At 38.9% G+C, this 23,739-nt stretch overlaps 1 protein-coding gene across 8 annotated transcripts in view; it reads right to left on the minus strand.

Annotated features, from left to right (window-relative positions):
• FGD4 (FYVE, RhoGEF and PH domain containing 4) overlaps positions 1-23,739 on the minus strand; it is a 199,599-nt gene that overhangs the window by 8,624 nt on the left and 167,236 nt on the right. For 7 of the 8 annotated variants that reach the window (XM_087442579.1, XM_087442580.1, XM_087442581.1 and 4 more), the window contains 8 exons: positions 20,607-20,745; positions 18,478-18,536; positions 18,005-18,151; positions 11,238-11,410; positions 7,300-7,330; positions 6,994-7,086; positions 6,064-6,189; positions 1,928-2,068 (listed from right to left, as the gene is read on the minus strand). In XM_087442579.1, the coding sequence (XP_087298705.1) occupies positions 1,928-2,068; positions 6,064-6,189; positions 6,994-7,086; positions 7,300-7,330; positions 11,238-11,410; positions 18,005-18,151; positions 18,478-18,536; positions 20,607-20,745 (909 nt within the window). Of the gene's footprint in view, positions 1-1,927; positions 2,069-5,620; positions 5,973-6,063; positions 6,190-6,993; positions 7,087-7,299; positions 7,331-11,237; positions 11,411-18,004; positions 18,152-18,477; positions 18,537-20,606; positions 20,746-23,739 lie in introns of those variants that run through there. The other variant, XR_015554970.1, reaches the window with a different exon arrangement.

A 23,739-nucleotide genomic window follows, 5' to 3' on the forward strand; every position in this document is an offset into this window, starting at 1 on the left:
TTGCATTTTGTCAGGAAAAATTTGTGAAAATGTTTTCTCTCTTGTTATAGAAGTAACATTCTCAGTTTTGCCTCTTGGCCTGCAGAGACTAAAATATTTTCTTTCTGGTCCTTTACAGAAAAGGACTGACCCTTGGTGTAGAGTACACAACAAACTAGTTGGCACAAAGCAAGTTTCAAATATGTGTTATGGGTGTGTGCATGTGCACACATACACACTTATCTTCTATTTATGGACTTCACATTATATATTTATTTGATTAAATGTGTTAACCTAGTAATTGATTAATTTTTTCCTCAAGTATAAGTTTTTCTTGAGATAATACTTAAAACTACTTAGAGATTTTTATTTCATAGATACAGCCTGAAATTCACCCTTCAAAGCAAGTTATTTGATTCATTATACTATGCCAGTCTCATCCGTTGTTAAGTCTTGAGGCTGTGTTCCTGGGAGCCACTGAAGTGCGTCGTTCTACCCTCCCTGCCCCAGAAAGCCCCACTTTGGTCTGCCATACAAGCAACATCTATATCCTAAAAGAATTCAGTTATACCTTTAGCTTGTGGGCCTATAGTTTAACTTCAAATGGACCTCGAAGTTTATGATCCTTTTTCAGTTAACAGAAATGACCTTTGTATGCTTATATAGCATAGATGCTCAATAAACACTCACTGATTCTTAATAAACCATAGAAATTCTTAACAAACCAAGTATGTATATGACTTTAAAAATTTTTTTTATTTATTTATTTATTTATTTTTCCCCTAAAGCCCCAAGCGATAGTTGTAAGTCATAGTTGCACATTCTTCTAGTTGCTGTATGTGGGACGCGGCCTCAGCATGGCCGGAGAAGCAGTGCGTCTGTGCGCACCCGGGATCCGAACCCGGGCAGCCTGCATCGGAGCGCACGCACTTAACCGCTAAGCCACGGGGCCGGCCCTGTATATGACTTTAGATACACAGACTTTTGATCATGAGCCTATTCTTCATAGACTTTCCAGGCTATCTTGAACCTTCTGCCACAAAGGCCTTAATATAATTTATTCCTTATGTTGTTAGTATCTTTGGGTATGAAACTCATTTCAGATACAAGCTGCATTACAGTTCCCAGGCTTGCGGGTCTGAATTTATTCTAAAACATGAGTCAACTCACTTGCAAGACATTTCAATAATTTTTTTTGTGTGTGTGTGTGAGGAAGATCAGCCCTGAGCTAAGATCCATGCTAATCCTCCTCTTTCTGCTGAGGAAGACCGGCTCTGAGCTAATATCTATTGCCAATCCTCCTCCTTTTTTTTTTTCCCCCAAAGCCCCAGTAGATAGTTGTATGTCATAGTTGCACATCCTTCTAGTTGCTGTATGTGGGACGCAGCCTCAGCATGGCCGGAGAAATGGTGCGTCGGTGTGCGCCCGAGATCCGAACCCCGGCCGCCAGTAGCAGAGTGCGCGCACTTAACCGCTAAGCCACGGGGCCCGCCCTAAATGTTGCTTTTAATGCAATAAGTTGGAACAGTTTTTCAGGTAATATTTTAATCTAAATTTTAATAATTTCATGCAGTGTTTTCAAAGCCAATATAATGAAACTGAGATAAAAGCTTTTCTATTAAAAAATATACTGTAATAATTTGGGCATTAGAAGAGATGACAATTAATACTCTAATATTTGACTATAGCTACCTTCACAAAATCAATATATTTCACTCTCAAATGCATGTTGGTTTAACACAGCACCACCTCTGTTCTTTCTATACAACCGAGTATGATCCCCAAATTCAGCAATATAGAACAAAAAGATGAATCTTGTTTGTCATTCTCCAAATTGTTAAATACTAAGAGAAATAATAAAATGTGTTATTTGTATTCTTCAGGGTTAAAAAATTCTATGTTCTTACATGAAAATCTAAAAGATATCCAACATTTCAATGTTTCATACCTCTAAAATTCCTTTTCTTTTCTTTTCTTCACTGTCTGTGAATCCACTTATTATTTGATAACAGTCTTTACAAACTTTGTTCAATTTACCACCATCATACTCAAGTTGAGCTTTGTAATCAGAACACTTCCAACAAACCACCTTCAATTTAAAAAGATAATGAAGAGTGAATAATCATATTTAAAGAGTAATAATATTTAAGCAATAATTAGTTATAGTAATAATAAATGAGCAAGAGTTAAATATAAAAGGCAAAATTTTATTAGACTAAGACTATCCCCATGAACATTAGGAGTATTTATCGTGGTGTTACAGTGTTTGTGATGGGCTCTGCTTGCTCATCCTTCTCTTCCTGGCCTCTAAAGGTAGGAGATCTTCAAAGGCTTGGTCTAGACTTTTACTCTTCATTCCTCTCGATGTTTCATCAATATTCTCCCAAAGTGAACTCATGATCTTCCCTGCCCTCTGCTCTCTCCTTACCCCTCCTCACCTCCCAACCTGTCCCCCTCTCACAGTGCTCCCTATGACAGGAAATATCACAGCCATCTAACCAGCCACGGCAAGTCAGAAACCTAGGAATCATCCCTGACACTCTCTTTATCTCACCCCTACAGAGTCGCCATATGACAAAGTCCTGCTAATTTTACCTCCTAGGTATTTTTTCAATCTGTCCATTTTTCTACATCATCCTGATCATCTGAGTCCAAGCTATCAATGACCTAGTTTGGACTACTACAGCATCATGACTGGTCCTTGTAGCATTCTTACTGGCCCTCAGCTTCTACTCTTACATTCCTCTAAGCTATTTTCTAAACAGCACCAGATGCCCTCTTAAAAATGTTAATCTGATATGTTTCTCCTCTATTTAAAATCCTTCAAAGTCTTCCCTCTGCTCTTGGATAAAGAACAAATTGTTAATCTTGGCCTACAAATTCCTGCATAATCTGCTCCTCTTAACTCCCTGTATCTTCAGTGACACTGGCTTTCTACAGCCCCTAACGTGCTATGCTGTCTCCCTCTCTCATTTCTGCTTCAGTGTGTTGACTTGTTCATCCTTCAGATGTTGACTCAAATCTCACTTCCTCAAGGAAGACTCCGCCAACTTCCAGATTAGAGCACATCTCTTGTTACTGTGACACTAAAGTTCCCTGTGCTTTTCTTCATGCACTGATTTAGAGTTTTTAATCATGTACTTGTGTGACTATAATGCAAATGCATGTTATTGCCCAGTGAAGGGTATTTTTTTCTAATTATTATAGGATAACTGTTAAAAAAAACTTTCCAGTTTAAAAAATTATCTTCTTACAAAAAATAATAAATGTTGGAGAGGAAGTGGAGAAAGGGAAGCCTCAGATACTGCTGGCAGGAATGCAAACTGGTGCAGACATTATGGAAAACAGTATGGAGATTTCTCAAAAAATTAAAAAAATAGAAATACCGTACGACCCAGCTATCCCACTACTGGGTATTTATCCAAAGAACTTGAAATCAGCAATTCAGAGAGACTTATACATCCCTATGTTCATCGCAGCATTATTCACAATAGCCAAGACGTGGAAGCAACCCAAGTGCCCATCGACTGACAAATGGATAAAGATGTTTTGTATATATATACAATGGAATACTACTCTGCCATAAAAAAGACAAAATTGTCCCATTTGCAACAACATGGATGGACCCTGAGGGTATTATGTTAAGGGAAATAAGCCAGACAGAGAAAGAGAAACACTGTATGATCTCACTCATATGTGGAAGACAAACAAACACATGGACAAAGAGAATAGATTAGTGGTTACCAGAGGGGAAGGGGGTTGGGGGTGAGCATAAGGGGTAAAGGGGCACATATATATGGTGACTAACAAATAATAATGTACAATTGAAATTTCACAATGTTATCAACTATTACGACTTCCACTAAAAATAATTATCTTTTTGCTTCTAGAAGCATATTTTCTCCCAATTTATAGTGGACAAACTGTATTTAAGAAATATAAATATTAGTAAATTTTTTGGTTTAGGTTCACAGTATGTAAAATTCATGATAAAAAAACTTGTTCATTGTTTTCTCATAATTACAATGAAATTACTCTAGGAAAACACCAATGCGTAAAGATACATGCACCCCTGTGTTCACTGCAGCGTTATTCACGATAGCCAAGACTTGGAAGCAACCTAAGTGCCCATCAAGGGACGAATGGATAAAGAAGATGTGGTATATATACGCAATGGAATACTACTCAGCCATAAGAAACGATGAAATCCAGCCATTTGTGACAACATGGATGGACATTGAGAGTATTATGCAAAGTGAAATAAGTCAGAGGGAGAAGGTCAAATACCATATGATTTCCTTCATTAAGTAGTAGATAACAACAACAATAAACAAACACATAGAGACAGAGACTGGATTGGTGGTTACCAGAGGGGAAGGGGGGCGGGGGGGAGGAGGGTGAAAGGGATAATTCGGCACATGTGTGTGGTGATGGGTTGTAATTAGTATATGGGTGGTGAACATGATGTAATCTATGCAGAAATAGAAGTATAATGATGTACACCTGAAATTTATACAATGTTATAAACCAATGTTACTGCAATAAACAAAAAATTTAAAAAAAAAGAAATTAGGATTTAGAAATTAGACATGTCTGTATCTGTAAATTTATATCAACTAATATCTCATTTATTTTCAAATCATATAGTATTTTGATAACCCACAAACATATGTTTGTTTGCTTACTGAAGGCACGTATGTCAATACCTGAAATATTTCAAGCAAAGTCAATGATAAATTTTAAAAAGTCATACCCTGAGGAAAAAAAGATGTTTGCTATCAATTTTAATTTTTCCTAAGTCAAAACTTAGGAAAAGAGGAAGAATAAATCTACAGTGTGGGAATAATCTAAAAGAACTATCAACAAGAGTTGTTGCACTTAAAGCATATTAATAATACGTTAGATCATGACAGCAAAGGCCTACCCTTCTCTCTGTTTACTCATTGCTTTTTAGAACAAAGTATATAATCTTCAACTTGGTTTACAAGGCTCTCCAAAACCTGCTACTACCTCTCTCCAGCTTCATTTCATGCTTTGTTCCTCCTCGCTCTTTCCATATGAAACAACCAATCACTGAAAACCTGTCATCGGCCTTCTCTAGCTTGAGTTGCTCAATTTTGTTAGAGAAACATCACAGCCATTAAATGGACTAGGGTGTCCCTGTTAAATTTATAAGCATAAACCTCTAATGGCACCTAGCAGTCCACCTTTGTTTCTCTGGTAGGCTCACTTCTCCCTGCCCAGAGACAACTATTTCATACTTCGCCCTCTTTCTCGAATCTCCACACCCCTCTTCCCTCCCCCTTCATTTTCAGCTGATGACTTGGCCTCATACTTAATGAAAATATGGATATCGTCAGACCTGAATTCTCTCATTTCCCACCACCAAATCAAAAACACGCCCACATTTGCATCCATCTTTTCTTTTTTTCTTTCTGTCACAACAGAGGAAGTTTTCCTCTCCCCATCAAAAGCCTGGACTTCCACTTATGCTAGAGGTTCCACCTGTTTTCTCAAAGACATCAACTCCTTTGGTTATTTCTCTCTCTTCCTATTTCTTACACCACACTTCTCCTTACTAATTGTGCTCCAGCCACATGACCTCTCGGCAGTCTCAAGAATAGACCAACCTCTTGCTCACCTCAGGGCTTTTGACACACACACTCTCACTGCTTGAACGCTCTTCCCGCCTCCATTCTCATGGTTAGCTCTTCCTCACTTTTTAGGCATCAGTTTAAATATCAACCCTTCAGATAAGTCTTCATTTTTCTAAGTAAAATTGGCTCCAAATCCTTCTCCATTACCATTACTCTCCATTTTAACTTCTTGATTACTTCCTTCTTGCATTTATAGTAATTTGAATTGCTTATTTGTCTATTTACTTGAGTCTGGTCTGTTTTCTCCGTTAGAATGTAAGCTATGTGAAGGCGGGTATCATTTTGCTTGCCATTTTTTCTCCAGGACCCAGCACAGTGTTCTTCACATAGCTGTCACTAAAACAAGTTTATGAGTTAAATGATTTTGATGATTTTACAACACTCATCTAGTTACTAGCAACCTTAATGACCAAGAAATCTCACTTACATGTCCACATGCTCGACAATGATGCCTTCTTCTTGTCAGTGCATTGAAAGGCTCTTTGCATTTCATACACATTGTTACTTCGTTATCTCGGATCCATCGTGGGGCTCTTTTCCCTAGTTCAGCAGTCTAACAAAGGAAAGAGAGATTCAATTTTATTTATTTATTTATTTAATTTTTTTTGTGAGGAAGATCAGCCCTGAGCTAACATCCGATGCCAATCCTCCTTTTTTTGCCAAGGAAGATTGGCCCTGGGCTAACATCTGTGCCCGTCTTCCTCTACTTTATATGGGACGCCACCACAGCACGGCTTGACAAGCGGTGCATCGGTGTGCACTCAGGATCCGAACCTGTGAACCCCAGGCCGCCAAAGCAGAGCATGCACTTAACCGCTGCGCCACCAGGCCAGCCCGAGATTCAATTTTAATAGAAAAAAATCTGTCATTTCCTTTTATCTATTTACTTATTTTTTTTAAGAAAGCACTTTATAATTTTATTTATTTATTTTTTTCCCCCCAAAGCCCCAGTAGATAGTTGTATATCATAGCTGCACATTCTTCTAGTTGCTGTATGTGGGACGCGGCCTCAGCATGGCCGGAGAAGCAGTCCGTCAGTGCGCGCCCGGGATCCGAACCCGGGCCACCAGCAGCGGAGCGCACGCACTCAACCGCCAAGCCACGGGGCCGGCCCTAAGAAAGCACTTTACCAACATTGCTCATACCATGTTCTGAAACCCAAGACCCAGGAAAAGAAATAAAAGGTTCAAAGAAGTTTAAGCAGTTCAAAAGGCACTCACTATTGTATTCATCTAAGAAGGAATGAGATTCTGCCTAAATAGCCAGTGCTGGCATTGCAAAGGAAAAAGCATAGATAACAAAATGACTAGATAGATCTTCTGCAACTGCAAAGAGAAAAGAATTTAATCCAACTTACAGAAACTTCTGAGTGAATGTCATTATCCTTTGCAATTGCATTTCGGAAGGTTTCATACCTCTGATGGAAAGCATCAATAGTCTCTTGCAGAGCCTAAAATATAAATGAAATTCAAAGCATACATTAAAGTATCACGTGCAAATTAATGAAAATACTTTATTAAACAAATATCTGTGATGGGAATCACCTTAAAAATTAAATGATGTTGTTCTGATGACTACAATAGGTGCACAATACGACAATATGGGTACATTTGTGTACACAGAGTTACCAAAAAACAAAAATGGAAATAGAAATCAGATTTACCTTTATCCATTCTTCTTTGTCTTGCTCAGAACTAAAACAAAACAAAATTAAAGTGAATACAGAGAACATTAATGTGTTACACCTGGTAAATAAAGCTATGCTTTAATGTTGTTCTAACTTTCTGGAAAATTCAGGGATTTCCAGGAAGGAGTTACAAGCAAAATTAAACAGAATCTCTGGCAATTGAACAAACAAATTCTTAAACAGAGTTTTAGACCATCCACTTACTTGGGTACACATAATTTTTGGTGGGGAGAGTTAAGTTTAGCTTCCATTAATATACTACCCCGACATTAAGTTTAAAAGCCATCATCTTGTTGCATACATCAGCTAACTCTAGATCTAACATTATACTGGATATATAACTAGTCTTCTAATTCACCTTTACCAAAACACACGAGGCATTTAAAGGCTACTAGTCACAGCCCATCTTAGAAAGGATTACAATTATCCTCAAGAATCTAAAATATCTTTGTAGGGCCTTAGGGAGCTATTTAACATTTCCTTTGGTAAACAATTTAATTTTATTTTGCTAGGAGGCTTCAGGCAATACCATACCTAACCCATTATAAAGCAAAACAAAAATTTTAAATGCCTCTAGGAAGAAAGTTTCACAGATTAATGGACCCCAGTATTTAATAATTTTCTGTTGGGAAACAATTTTCTTGACTATAGTCAAGTCTCCTATTTTCCTGCTGAGGCAAATTTTCTTTATTTCATCTCCTTTGCAGGTAGTAAAACCGGGGGCCAACTTGCTTTAACTATACTAGTTAGATAAGGCATTACTAAAGCCCACCCTATAGATAACATCTCTGACACTTGGGTCACCATGGTAACAAGTGGGGTGCTCAAGTTTTTCAGAAACTGAGAGTCAACTCTGTCCAGTTCAGGGAGGTTAAGACCACCAACTCATCAACTGGGCCTGTGCGGATGACTGATAAATGACCCTTTGATGTCAGGGAGCTAAAAACTCCACCCTCAAATCATGGGAGCACCGCCATTTTGTGAACATACATCCTACGAAGAGCCATGAAGCTGGACTACACTTGCACAGATCATCAACCACCTCACTTTTCCTTACCTCCAATCATCTATCCCCACACTTCAGACTATGTTATCCCCCACCCCATAAATGTCCTTGAGTCCCCATTTTTGGGAAGGCAGATCTGAGATTGATTCTCCTGCCTCTTCGCTCGGCTGCCTTGTGATTAAAACCCTTTCTCTGCTGCAACCTTGTCCTTTCAGAGACTGGCTTCTTATGCGACGGGCAAAAATGAACCTGGTTCAGTAACAGTACGTTACACAGCTGGCTGCTGTCATATACTATATTAGGAAACTCCCCTTTGGACTCTGGACTAAGTAAAATCTCCAAATTGAGGGATTTTGAAGAGTGTCAAAAAGTGGGTTCTGTTTGTCTGCATGTGTTTGGTAGCTAGGACTAAGTTTGCACTCCAGCCTGAATGTCACATGCCTTGGTCCCACAGGCATCACTGCATGAGTCTGGCAGGAGGTTTGCTCCTGTGACACCATCCATCTTTCCAGCAAATCTATTATTGAGCGCCATGATGTGCCAGGAATGCTGCTGGAATCTGTGCTTTTCAAATGGAAGATTCTGCTTATTGTTCACCTGGGGATCCTTGGGCCAAGAACCTTGGTGGCGGGCGCTTCAATCTTGCCCCTCAAAAAAGATTTCTCCCTACTACTATGCCCTGCCCCCACAAAATCAGCTCTATTGCCCTGGAGCATAGTTATTTGTTAGCTGCTTTTAGCCTTTTAAATGCAAAGAAACTTGAGTCTTAATGCTTGTGGTTTCACTTTCTCAGTCATGGCAGATGTTTTTACTTGTTTGTTTAATTTACTCATTATTTTTATATCCATTTAGCAATAGAAAAACCATTGAATAAAAACTATATAAAACTAAATACTTTATATTCTTTTGAATATGGAAGAGGAAGAGGTCAGTCTTGAGGCTGACTCATTTAGCAAGAAAAGCAGAACACTTTTTTCCCAGTTAGGCTTCAGAAGTGAATTTTCTTTAAATATCTCCAAATATATAACCAATTTGGGGTTCCATGCAATCCCTCTGACACTCTAACTTTCTGGGACCTTCAGTGTTTGTCTCCATTCTTGAAGAGAGTCATTATAGACTAGATGAAAAGTAATCACTTAATTCAGATCTTCAACTCACCATATAATCATAAATATAACTAGAGCCATGAGATTAGGGGAATAAGAAATTTAAGAAAAAATGACTGTGTTTTTGATACTAATCAGAATGTATCCAACACTGCATACTGTAACTCTACAAAGTGATGACTGCCTGTACTTAAGAATATTCCTTGTGAATCAGACCCATCCTGAAGAAAAACAGCCCAACTTGCTAATGGAGGGCATTTAGGCAATCCAAGAAACCTTGGTAATCTCTCTTCTGCTGGGCAGACACCTCTGGAGTTTGCAGATTTGGAAGTACACTGATATTTCAGAGCCAGCAGCACCTTCATTCTTCTGCAATGAAGACTTCTGTAATGATCAAAACTATTGATGAGTCCTCCCTGTGGCCAGGGCCAATCACTCAGTGAGTCAACCACTGAGTGAGGACTCGGGTCAGGAGCCTCCAAGCACAGCACCATATGTTCTTCTCTTGGGTTTGATGGCTGGGGCCCAAATCCCACCATGATAAGGTAAGAAAACTGTGACATTCAAAGTCAAGTCCTCCACCATTTTAACTCATGCTTGAAACTCCTTCTTAATCCTCAGAGAAGTCCCCTGGCAGTTCCCTAAATAATGCCAGGGTTAGTATATTTTTTTCTGTGGGAAATCAAAGACCTAGCTGGCCATTTTTTCAAACCTTCTCAGCTTGCCACATCTTCCATAACTGTAATTTCACCAATTCCCTGAATCCCTGGGCAGATTCCTGGTAAAATGATTTGTTTTTTGAAAGTCTGAAGTTTAAGCTCTTAGGCAGTTACTAAGTACAGGATGCAGGATGAATTCACCTGAGCAGCCAGAACCAATGCTATTGGTGCAAAGGAACAGAAGGGCTCTCTGATTCTCCACAGATTCTAGGGTATCAGAGCCATCAGAGCTGGGATTGGTACTTAACCCTCTGATCAGTGACCTTCTGGAGTATCCCAATTTTCACCATGCTAGGGCTTTATAGAATAAATAGATGACAGTCTCCTAAAGCAGATATTTCAAAACCTGACAGCACTCTGTCTTCCCGAGTCTCACACATGAGGTAGCTGTGATCTACTGCAGTGGTGCTCAGGTATTTTTCTTTCCAAACATGGTTATGCTAGGAGGATGGAGGCTGTACCTTGAGCCTTTTCTCTCCCACTCAGTAAAGCACATAAGAACAGCCACCCCTTCCAGAAGTCCTGGTTGCTAGAGGCCACTACAGTTCCAAATGGCCCCCTTCACGTATCCTCCAACTGCAGCAGGAAAATCATCACCTTTTCCACCCTGCATCCTCCGAACATTCTCTCCATCAAAATGCCAAGTATCATGAAAGCAGAGCCTCTGAAGGACTGATAGTTAAACCTTCAACATTTAGCATGGAATAATAAACATCTTTAATATTTATGCACTAAAAGGGAGGATGGAGGGAGGAAGGGTTAGGGGAGAATCTTTACCTACAAGACTTAAAACTCTGGCTTGAATGCAACAACTTCATTCTCTGAGCACCTTGTAAATCTGAAGAGTCAATTTAATTTACTGAATGCTTACCTTCTGAAAACCAGTATCCTAGGCATCATGGATGAATCAAAAGAGAAGACATGATTTGTGCCTATCAAGAGCTTACATCTCTCCATTTATGTCCAACCAAAGTCATCCTAGAGGTCTGTAGCATCTACTTGGGAAAGATGCTCAGAATTATTCTGTCCTATGATTCATTCTGATGCTTTCGGAAAGCTGTGTGATAGGAATGGTTCTCTTACCTGGCTTGCAGTTCCAGTGTTCTCTCTTTCCCAGATACTTGAAAAGTGTGTGGATATTCCTCATTGTGAGTCTCTACGATTTTCATTCCATCGATGCCAACCTTCGTTCGAACTGTGAATTTAGAGCCCACCAAGCTGAATCTTGGCACACAGTACAGCAACATGTTGTTGAACTGCAAGGAGGCAGAACACATATCAATAAACAGGAAAACAAAGGAGAGAGAGAAAGGTGACCTACACTGGAAGTAGCCCCAGACAAAAATTTCAAGGAATTTCCAGGGAATGTCATACTTTCTATAAGCAAAATTATTTAAATATTATATTAAGATGTTATGCTTGTATCAAAATTATCATATTTTAATATTTGTAACATATTTCTGTCGGTTCATAAATATTTTGATATTTAAGTAAACCAATCATCATTTTGTACTATCAAGGAAATTTGTACAATTAAATTCAGCAACAATTTATTAAGGATCTTCTATATACCAGAAACTTCAGTTCTCAACCATATAAGTTGAAGCCCTTAGATAACAAAATTTCTAATTGTTCTGTCTTAGAGAGCAAGTCTACAATAGCTGTTACAGGAAAAAAGTAATATTTAGTAATTATTTTTACCAGTGTGTTTAATATTAAGGTAAAAAAAAATAGCCATATTATCAGTTTAAGTTTCATTAGAACATACGGGATTAGCACACTAAACCCTATGTAAAAAACAAAGTCACTGTTTCATATTGGCCCACATCTTGCTTAAGAATTTGTCATGTATGAATTAACAGAAAAGTCATCTATTTTAGCAAAGGAAAAGTCGTCTACTTTAGCAAAGAGACTTGAAAGATCTTTTTTTACAAAACCTACCTTTAAATTGAAAGACTTTATTTTGAAACTGGATCAAATTATGTGTAGTGCCTCATTTCTCATCAACAAAGAACAGCCCCTGCTAATCAGGACCAAGCAACGATTTGGGGGAGGGCATTTAATTCATTTTTTTTTTTTTTTTTTTTTGTGAGGAGGATCAGCCCTGAGCTAACATCCGTGCTAATCCTCCTCTTTTTGCTGAGGAAGACCGGCTCTGAGCTAACATCTATTGCCAATCCTTTTCCTTTTTCTTCCCCAAAGCCCCAGTAGATAGTTGTATGTCATAGTTGCACATCCTTCTAGTTGATATATGTGGGACACGGCCTCAGCATGGCCAGAGAAGCGGTGCGTTGGTGCGCGCCTGGGATCCAAACCCGGGCCGCCAGTAGGGGAGCTCGCGTACTTAACCACTAAGCCACGGGGCCGGCCCTAATTCACTTTTGAAATATATTAAAATGTGCAAAAGGATGAAAGTCTAAATATTTGGGTTAATTTGTAGGCAGATTCCTAAAGAAGGTCCATACTTATCTTTCTATTTCATATTTATTGTTTCTAGGGTTACACATATTTTTCTACAGGAGCAACTGGGGACTTAAACCCGTATGTGCTATGTAACCCTTCATATCTCAGGATCATTATCTGTAAAAAGTCACGGGTTGTTTAGAGAATTAAATGAGGAAAAATGTCCTGTTCTCCCAGGTCCTCTCACTCCAGTTGATGGATATTTAAAACATTTCAACATGTTTATGTGACACCGTCCATTGTACTCATTCTGAAAGCCAATTTCTCACCACTTGTTCCTCATACACTATTTTGCAGCTTTCTGTAACCAGTCTCATAAATTTCATTTCCACATTGGATAATGTAAAAATAAAAGGGCACTAAATACGTTTCATCAGATATATCTCAGCACCGCATTTCACATTTACATTTCTAGAAGAGGACACTAATAACCTATGCCTTATCATTAACTGTCCACTGTATTCTAAGTATGGCAACAGCAGTACACGGGAGTTAGAGATTTGAAAACACTCTGAAAGGTTCTCATCACCATCCCAGCTTGATTAAGGCAACAGCTTGCCTGCTAACTGTTCGTGTTAACTTTTCTTGCTCTCTTCTATCAAGGCCTTCTCAGGAGGGGATTTGGTCAAGGCTGTGAATGGTACAGCAGGAGCTGCAACACTGCCACCAAAATGGACAGGGCTCACACTTTCAAGACAGCAACAACCACTCAATTTTTCTGCAAACTGAGTGACAAATGTAATGTCATGGCATAAAATTTCAGAGTTCTCCAATACTTGTACTCAAGTTTACTTTATAAAGTTTTAAGCAGTCTTGTTATTTTATTGAAACACACGCCCATGAATATGGAAGTTCTCAGCATTTGCTTTTTGTAGTTATACAAGATGACAGACTATCTTATAATGATATGTTTCTCTTTCCCTTTCATGCTTTCAGGATTACATTTCCCTTATTATATTCTCCCTAAGTGTAACTTCACATTCTAAATGGTCAGTAACTATATATTAACCTTCCATAACTCAGATCACAATCTAATGCTAGTCAATAAATACCTTTTTCTTCTTCCCAGAGGTGAAGGTGAGAGCTCTTGAAGGATATAAAAGATTGCTTACAAAGAAGTAGATGTCATGTATGTAAAAGAATTAGGTAGCGTGAACCTTGCTCCTGTGGCAAAAGCCACCGTCACCTTCCCTTTGGGTTTCTGCTGGGACTTAAAGAGGAAGTTACAGTAACTGTAGCAGTGAGTAGACTGACTTTCCCTGTCAGTGTAGGAGATCTCTTTTGTTCATGCCCACAGCTCAGAAGTACTTATTGACCAAGCAATCTCTGTTCAGCGAGGCAAACTCCAGAAGTGCTTGGCTGTGCCAAAACCTAGAAGCCAGTCTCAATTTTATTAAAAGCATAGGGACATTCCCCCTTCTTTTTTTTTTTTTTTTAATAATTATTTATTTATTTATTTATTTATTTATTTTTCCCCCAAAGCCCCAGTAGATAGTTGTATGTCATAGTTGCACATCTGCTGTATGTGGGATGCAGCCTCAGCATGGCCGGAGAAGCGGTGCGTCGGTGCGCGCCCGGGATCCGAACCCGGGCCGCCAGCATCAGAGTGCGTGCACTTAACCGCTAAGCCACGGGGCCGGCCCGACATTCCCCCTTCTTGATCTCCAGTGTTCCTCAACTATTTATTTCAAGTCTCTTAAAAATGTTTTTGACTGAAATAATTCATGTCATGTCTCACCAGTGACAGTTTCATTAAAGTTTGTTTTAGAAGGTAAAAGTACATTATTGGACAAGTTTCCAGTGCCTGGTCTGTAGTCAAAGTTTAAATAAGTCAACAGAAAAAAACCTAAATCTGTCAAGCTACAAGGAAATACGGAACAGAACTCCAAAGGGCCAAGAATAAAACCTCACCTCTTGGGTCATTCTATGGGACATTTTTTTTTTGGTAAACTTTCAGATGTCAGGTGTGGTTATTTACTTAGTCAACAGAGCACCCTACATTAATATAAAAAAGTATGGTATGGAGGCAAGCAAACACGCAAACATGTGAAGATCATTTGAAAGCCGAAACCAGATTCTAAATATAATTTGGCTTTTCAGACAAGTGTAATATCCCCAGAGTAGGAAACAGAAAACTAGCCCTCATTTTCTTTTCAGAGAGGAATCAAAATAAAAATGGTACTTCTGAAGTTTCTACACATAAAAAAACAAGATGCTCTACGGGAATAAAAGTGCGTTGGTGAGAGGAGAGATTCTGTGACAAGTACAGTACTGGAGGGGGAGGATTAAAAGAATGAACACCACAGGAAATGGTTCTCAGATGGTGTTCAGAAGTCGCATGTGGCTTTCCTAAAATTCCTGTCATATGACTCCACTCTCCTGGGAGGCAATGGCGTGATATGTTTGATAGCTTATAATAACTAAAACCAGATGGGTCCTCTCCTCAAAGTTACTACTGCTGTATTCCCCCCAAGGTTCTTTGCCACCTGTCCTCCAAATAGCTGCTTAGTTTGGCTCTCCATCAAGGTATTCAACCTAAAACTATTTCCAGAACAATTCTCAAATGTGAAAATTAAACCAAGACAGTTGGTTAGAGCTAAACGTTTAACTATAGAAACTAACACTAATGCGAAAGAGGGGAAAGAAATACTACCTAAGCACCTAAAGGTAAACCCAGAGACAAGGGTAAGATATTGACTCCCAGGCATTTTGACCAGAAATGTGTATTAAATGTCTTCTTTTCTTTGGTGAGGAAGATTGGCCCAGAGGTCACATCTGTTGCCAATCCTTCTCTTTTTGCTTGAGGAAGATTGTCGCTGAGCTAACTATCTGTGCCAGTCTTCCTCTATTTTGTATGTGGGATGCCACCACAGCATGGCTTGATGAGCAGTGTAGGTCCACGCCCAGGATCCGAAACCACGAAACCCCACACTGCTGAAGCAGAGCACGCAAACTTAACTACTACACCACCGGGCCAGCCCCTAAATATGTCTTTTAATCTGTGTTTTTGATATTTTGATATCTTGGGGCCTTGCTGACACTGGAAGGACTGACCCTCAGGGTTAATCAATTCCTAGAGATAGTAAATGACTCACTTGCAAGCATGCCTTTCATATGGAAACCAACCAATCCAGAACCCACACCCCAACCACCTCCTTTATTGAGCTCTTATACTCTGGACCTGTATTCCCCTGCCCTACAACCCCTTTGCCCCAGAACCTGATGAAATTATTTAATCTAGTGAATCCTAAATCTATTTACCCTGCCTTGCCCATTCCTTCTGGCAGAAACCACAATAAAGGCTCTTGTCCACATTTTCTGCTTGCTCCCTCTGCCTCCTGATCCTGGCGCTTTCTTGTACAGCCCCCGTGATGTGGCACGCCCCCTTCTTTTCGGATCTGTGAGTATAACTGTCTTTTCGATGGAAAGCGTCTCCTGATCTGGTGGCTTCACCATACCTGAATAACAAAACCTACATTTCAAAACAAATAGACCTCTGAACCCTGACAGGACATCACACATCTTTGATTTATATTTAGCTCTCTGTATAACCTCTGTAAAGCACAGTACTTCTGTTGAACTCAATGAAGATTTTTATAGTTCATTTGGATAATATCTATAAATATTTTAAAGTTACTGAGATATAATTCATATACTATAAAACTTGCCCTTTCAAAATGTACAATTCATGGTTTTTAGTATAGTTGTAAACTGTGCAACCATCAGCACCATCTGATTCCAGAACATTTCATGATTCCAGATGGAAACACTATACCCATTTCCTCCACCCTCCCCACCAGCCCTAGGCAACCACTACGTACATCCTGCCTCTATGCATTTGCCTATTCTGAACATTTCATATAAATGGAATCATACAGTGTGGCCTTTTGTGAATGGCTTCTTTCTCTTGACACAGTTTTCAAAGTTTATCCATGAAGCATGTATTCAGTATTTTATTGCTTTTTATTGGCATATAATATTTCATTGCATGGATATACCACATTTTGTTTACTCATTCATCAGTTAATGGACATTTAGGTTGTCCCCACATTTGGCTATTATGAATAATTTTGCTATGAACATTCATGTCCATGTTTTATGTAGACATAGGCTTTTAATTTTCTTGACTTGTACAAACTTAGAGTAGAACTTGTGAGTCATATGGGGACCAAGTGTTCTTTTTAAAAAATGAGAGATACTGAACATTAATTCCTATAAATTTTCCTTTCAAGGGATGCTGTAACCAGACAACAGAAACCTCCAAGCGCTCAATGACAATTCATACTATGGCTGGTGAGATGACTGCCTTACTGCAGAAAACTCAGACGTGAGTAACATCCGGAGAATGCATCGTGTGCCAGTCACTGGGCAGCAGCTTTACCAATATGTCTCTATTTCTTTGCCTTTAATAACAATCATAATAATATCCAACATTTACTGAGCTATTACTCAATGTTAGCTTATTGTTACTCAGTTTAGCTATTACGATGATTATTATTATATCATTAGATATAGAAAGGAAGTGGAATTAACAGAGACTAAAAATATAATGGCCTGGATGTCCCAGGAAGAGCTCTTACATTGAGATAAGCCTCAGACTAATTGTCACTTCCCAGAAGTAAAGGAAGGGACAGGAACTGACTGTAGTGAAAGGAACTATGCAGCAAACTCATGTATTTTTCACAAAGATACTTCAGGCACAAGTTTTACAACCCTGCCTATATATTTTGGCTATATATTTCTTCCAACTAGAAAGATTAAAAGTAGTGATTAGACAGCAACTAGAAGGATGTGCAGCTATGACATACAGCTACCTACTGGGGCTTTGGGGAGAAAAAGGGGGTAAAAAAAAAAGGAGGAGGATTGGCAATAGATGTTAGCTCAGGGCCGGTCTTCCTCAGCAAAAAGAGGAGGATTGGCATGGATGTTAGCTTAGGGCTGATCTTCCTCAAAAAAAAAAAAAAAAAAAGTAGTGACTAGAGAAGTTTAGGAAGAGAACTGTTGTCAGGAAATATTATGCCTACAAAATATCCAGGAGATGGTACCCATTCGCCTAGAAGAATGAAAAGAAAGAGAAAATCTAAACAAGAAAAGGAGGATTTCAGAAAGCATATCATACCCACATACAAGCTGATGTCTATGATCATCATGGGAAGGTTAAATTGTCTTCAGTATGTGAAAAATTATAGAAAAATATTTTAAAAAAAGATTTGTGTCCTTGAAAGAACAAGTTTCAGTTACTAAGGACATTCCCTTATGTGGAATCCTGACTAAACCAGGTAGATACAATTGCTTTTGTGAGCAAGCAAGCATCCTACTTTTCTAAGACATATATAACAATGTTTATGAATTATTCTTATGTGACTTGTTCACACTATAATACTCACTAAGAAAAGGTAGCGTTCTTGTGCTGATGTGTTCCGAGCAGCTAGTTTGAGGATCTGTCCTTCTTTTATTAGTTCATTTGAAGGATTTACAATGTCTTCTTCTTCTCCCAACATTTCATAAATCTCTATGAGCTTCTTTAGGTTCTCCTAGGAAATTAAAACAAAACAGCAAGATCAAATATAAGGAGGTTTCACCTCAGTGGCTTTAATAATACAAAGACCTTAGCTAAAATATGGACAATTCAGAAGGGATTGGGACTAAGCATAAATTTTGGTATAAAATGTATCAGTTATGAGCAAATTGAAACCCGGGAGAAGAGAGGATTATTCCAGATAACACTAGACATTTTGTAAACAATCTTTTTTGTTCACCTGTATCAATTCATTTTGGCCCAAATCTGTAGATAATATTATGCTATATTATTGACAATGATCTAACTAGAAGATTCCTTTCTCCTCTGAAAACCACTTACCATTTTTCTTATTGCACTGTTAGAATGGCTTGCTGCTGTAGATATAATTTCAAGTGATTCTAAATGGGAAAAAAGAAAAGTAAATAAATATATTTTGTCCTTACTATGCTACTAGATAGCTGAGTAACATACACTACAAGAAGAAGAAATCTGAGACCAAAGACACACGACAAAAGCAGGGGCAATTTCCATTTACAAACTGGATACTTTCAAAAGTTCATTTGTAAGCAGTGTTCAAAATCAACAAACACCATGTACACTAGTTTGGTACGAGGCACTTTTGCCAGGCGCTTTCATACGTATTATGTCAATTAATTCTTATACAACCTTGAATGGAAAGTATATTAGCTCCATTTGGCAGATGAAAGCAATGGAGAGCACTGTGACTCGGCTAAGGTCACACAAGTAAGATATTGTAGGGCCAATTTGAACCTAGGTCTTCTGACTCAAAGTTCTACACCATTTCAGCAGTAGTATTTCATTAGTTTTACGAGCAAATTAACTACTAAGCATAACCAGCTTCTTTCGGAAAACATACTCACAGTTCTAGCCTTGGTCAGTTGAAAGAGAACCTTCTGATGCCAATGCCCATGGAGGGTGTTGTTGCTGGGGCAGGTGGCAGCGAGATGGGGATGGGAACTCTTTTGGTTTGGGCAAGGTAGGAGCTCCAGGACTGCTCTCCATCTAAATCATGTCCTGCTCTCTTTCTTTCTCTTCTATCTTGTGAATGCTGGTCTGCTAAATTCTGTTATCACAACCACCTCTGGACCAAATTTTCTGTCTTCTTTGTTCCACTGCTGAACAGAATGGACTTTTGTTGCTTTTCCCTATCCTTTTAGGTCTTTAAACGCACTTATATGATTCCCTTGGAATTTTAGTGTAAGTTGCAATGGGAAACCAAAAAGAGTAATAAAATACCCTACTATGTCGCCAATTTTATCATTTTTGACATATGCGCCTTAGGTGAAGTCAAAGTCTTTGAGTAAAGAAGAAAGTGAATTTTTATTTACATTTTGGAGAACCATCCCGATTTGGGCAATTCCGCGCGTTCCAGACAGGATCCAAGGTGGAGGAAAACAAAAGAAGATAGGCCACTGCCTAAGGGACCAATTTGAGTAGCAGCAGAGGCGATCCCATCTCCAATCCTACCACTAGCTCTGCCACTAAAACCAAACACTCAGGCCAGATGAGTGAAAAGTAGAAAGTGGAAGAAGACAAGTCAGGATAATTTTAAACTGTAGAGAGAGAAAGGGGAGAAGAGAAGGTCCTGTGGTCACCGACTCACTTGGATGGTGGGAGAGACAGGCTGCGCTCAAAAAAAGACCCACGCTCCAAGACCAAAGATTGTGTTTTGTGTTCCTCATCTCTTATCAAGGTTGACTTATAACAAAAGACAAGAAATTATTAGGGAAAGAAGCAACATTTTAAGATTGTATACCAGTATTGTTAGTACTTGTTGAATACTAACTTATTTCCATTTCTTAAATTTTCATTCTTCCCTTCGTAGTTAATTGATTTTACATGAGAAATCATGTACATGATCATGTACATGAGAAAGCAAAATTATTATTGAAACTCTTGAGCTTAAAATGCCTTTCATTATGATCCAATGAAAAAATAAAAGACAACTCACAGAAGAGGAATAAAGTTTTCTTGGGGAAAATGTTAACTGACACTAAAAAGCACCATTTTCCCTTCTGTTTTGGGGTATGTAGAGCCAACTTCCTTAGGTTATTTTTACACAGTAAATGTCATCTTAGCTTTCTTGGTGTGCATCAACCTATTTAATTAACCAGCAGCACTAGTAATTCTGAATGGTTGTATTCTTCCTGTGAGAAGGTAATTGTGTATTGCTATTTCAAATGTCTCTAAGACTATAGTTTTAAATTTCAGAGTTAATGATTAACGTGAAACCAGCATAAGAAATGTGATTTGCATTGCTCTAAACCTGTGATTTGGGTTCAAAAGTGCTTGCCTAATTGAGGTGTTGATAATTTCCAGTGAGGCTATTTTCTGGCAGCAATATTTTTACTAAAGTGGCTGTGAGACCTATCTCACTTTGGAACCACAAGGCTGTGTGGCCACTAAATTATCCCATAATGGAAAAGGAGTTGGGGGGAAGTATTTACTTTTAGCATCATTCCAGTCTGGAGAATCAGGGGGCAGTTTCCTTAGGTAGTCCTTAAGGAGCATCTCATACCGGGGAATCCGCTGAACAGGTTCCAGCATGTGATGCTGCAAAGTCAAGTTCCCACAGATCTTCTGTTTCTGTAATGAGAAAGGGTTTTTTAAATTTATTTTATTTTTTTGCTGAGGAAGATCAGCCCTGAGCTAACATCCCTGCCCATCTTCCTCCACTTTATATGGGACGCCGCCACAGCATGGCTTGACAAGAGGTGCATAGGTGCACGCCTGGGATCTGAACCTGCGAACCCAGGGCCGCCGAAGTGGAGCACGCGCACTTAACTGCTGCACCACCCGGCTGGCCCTGCGATCCTCCTCTTTTTGCTGAGGAAGATTGGCCCTGGGCTGACATCCATGCCCATCTTCCTCCACTTTATATGGGACACTGCCACAGCATGGCTTGATAAGCAGTGCTGTGAGCCCTGGGCCGCTGAAGCAGAGCGCGTGCACCCAGCCACTACACCACTGGGTTGGCCCCGAGAAAGCTTTTTAAAGAAAGATTTAAAAATTAGGTTAGCCAGTCTAAAAACTCACTGTGATACAGAGCTTTCACTAAGTGAAATATTTCCCTAAAAAGTGTGGTCTGTGCATCACCTGTATTAGATATATCTGAGGTGCTATTAAAAACTCAAATTGTAAACCTATCCCAATCTATGAAACCACAATCTTTGAGGCTAGGGCCTGGGAATATGCATTTTAAAACACCCTAGCTTCTTATAACATTCAAGTTTGAGGAATATCAATATAGTTTAAGAATAGAAAGGAAAATCAAGCAGAATTTTAAGCAAGAAAATTCCAGATTGCTGGCAACCACTTCAGTTAGTCACTACAAGGGTTTGTGAGGTCACATTATTAAATCATACTCCAGAGATTTTCAAAAGAAGCATCCATTTAATGAGGTTCACTAAGCACAACTGTATTAAATGACTTTGGACTCAGCAGAAACTATTTCCTAATAAGGCTACCATAAATGTCATTTCCTTTGATCTTAAAAAAGACTCCACAAAGAAGAATGACAAGATCTGAGCATCTTATTATCTGTCAGAAAATTTTAATTTTTCATTAGGTCACGGCATTCTTTTCCATGAGAAACCAAACTCTGTAAATAGATCTCCTTTCTTTAGGGTGAAATTGAGTCTATAGTGCTTGCTTTCAATAAGCTGTTAACATAAGAGAGGGAAAAAATTACTTGAAAAATAAGATGTATTCTTGTTGGGCTGGCCCTGTGGCTTGGTGGTTAAGTGCGCGCGCTGCAATGCTGGTGGCCCGGGTTCGGATCCCGGGTGCGCATCGAGGCACCACTTCTCCGTCCATCCTGAGGCCGAGTCCCACATACAGCAACTAGAGGGATGTGCAGCTATGACATACAACTATTTACTGGGGCTTTGGGGGGAAAAATTAAATAAATAAAATCTTTAAAAAAAAAAAATAAAATAAGATGTATTCTTGTTCACATTAAACAAAGCAAGAATCTCATTAAAATACTTATTGAACTCATACCATGATCAAGGCACTGCAGGATATAGAAGTTGTATTAAGACATGGTGTTCACATTCAAAGCAAACAAGAAACTAAAGGCTTCACAGAGAAGGGAGCGTTTAACGTGAACTCTGATGAGGGCAGGCTTTGGTGGGAAGGGAAGTGAGGAAGATCAGAGGACAAATGCAGGAAGAGGGACCTTGAAGAACAGGCCTACAGCACGGGGGCATGAAACGTGTTCAGTAAAAGGGAACAGCTGAGTTTTGTTGGCAAATAAGATATTCACAGGGAAACAGGGAACGAGGAAGAAAAGGCAATCTGGGGTAATAACGTCAAGCTGACTTGAGATTTGTTTCATCTAACGCAGGTTTTCATGCAGGGGAGTAATATCAGATTTGAGTTCTATTAAGATTAACCTACTGCAATGTGGCTTTAGGGAGATATGGAGAAACTAGTTTGAAAGTTATTATTGTAGACCAGGAAAAAAAATAAAAAGAGCCTGAAAACAGCATGGAAGTTGAGGGCTAATGACTTTCCTTAATAAAGTATAAAATATTAATGTGATTAGTTATCTCATTTGATTTTCTCCAACAAACCTATTGTATACATACGTCCAGGAAAAACTGATCCCCCAATTTTTAGATGAAGAAACTGTGACTCAGAGAAGTTAGGAGAGTTTTCTAAGGTCAAGTGACTATAAGCGGCAGACTAGATTCTAAACTGGATTAGCTGATTTCCAATTCGCCACTCTTTTCACAACCCCATCATTTCCTCATAATATGGAAACGATAGACATTGCAGAGATAGAATTTTAAGATTTGATAAAACAACAATAATGACCACCAGCCGCATCATCATTTAGCGAGCATTTACTATGTAACAAGCTCCATGCAAAGAACCTTGAATATATTATCTCACAGGCAAATGAACACATACAGAGAATGAGGAAAAGTGATGAATCAGAGATAAAGCCAAGTTGTCGAACTCTGGTGAATGAGAGAATATTGGCATTGTCTAATAAATCCAGTCATATAACCACAAGCTACTCTGTGCAAGGCAGAAAAAGTCAGATGGAAAAAATGTTTGGGAGCTAAAGATAGGAATGGAACGTGTTGATTTTCTTTGACAGCAAGATCTTCATACAGAATTGTGTAACCAGCACTCAGCAATTTGTAACTGGAGTTTAGAGGTAGAGGAATAGACTAGAAACAATGATTCTAGAGGCATCTGTATGACATAATGGTAAAGGCTTGGGGAAATATGACATCATTGAGGGTATGAAGACAAATAAGATTGAGGAGGGCAAACCTTGTATTCTGCCCACATTTCAGTATAAGCAAAAGGAGCTAGTGAAAGAATCAAAGAAGGAGCCAGTGTTTAGAAAGGTAGATGAGTGCTTATTCATGAGAGAAAAGAGATGTTCAAAAAAAGGAGTGAAGGGGAAAAGGCAGGACTTTGGCTATGGCTGAGTGAGGAAATGGGCAAAATCCTCCCTGTAAAAAGCAATGATAAAACTGGAAAAAATTGATAGAACAATCATTTTAGCACTTTGTAAATCAAACACAGGCATATAACAATCTGAAAAGTGTTCATGCTTTT

This window comes from Ceratotherium simum, chromosome 17, assembly GCF_057802395.1.
Source record: "Ceratotherium simum simum isolate JZ-2026a chromosome 17, ASM5780239v1, whole genome shotgun sequence".
Lineage (NCBI taxonomy): Eukaryota > Metazoa > Chordata > Mammalia > Perissodactyla > Rhinocerotidae > Ceratotherium > Ceratotherium simum.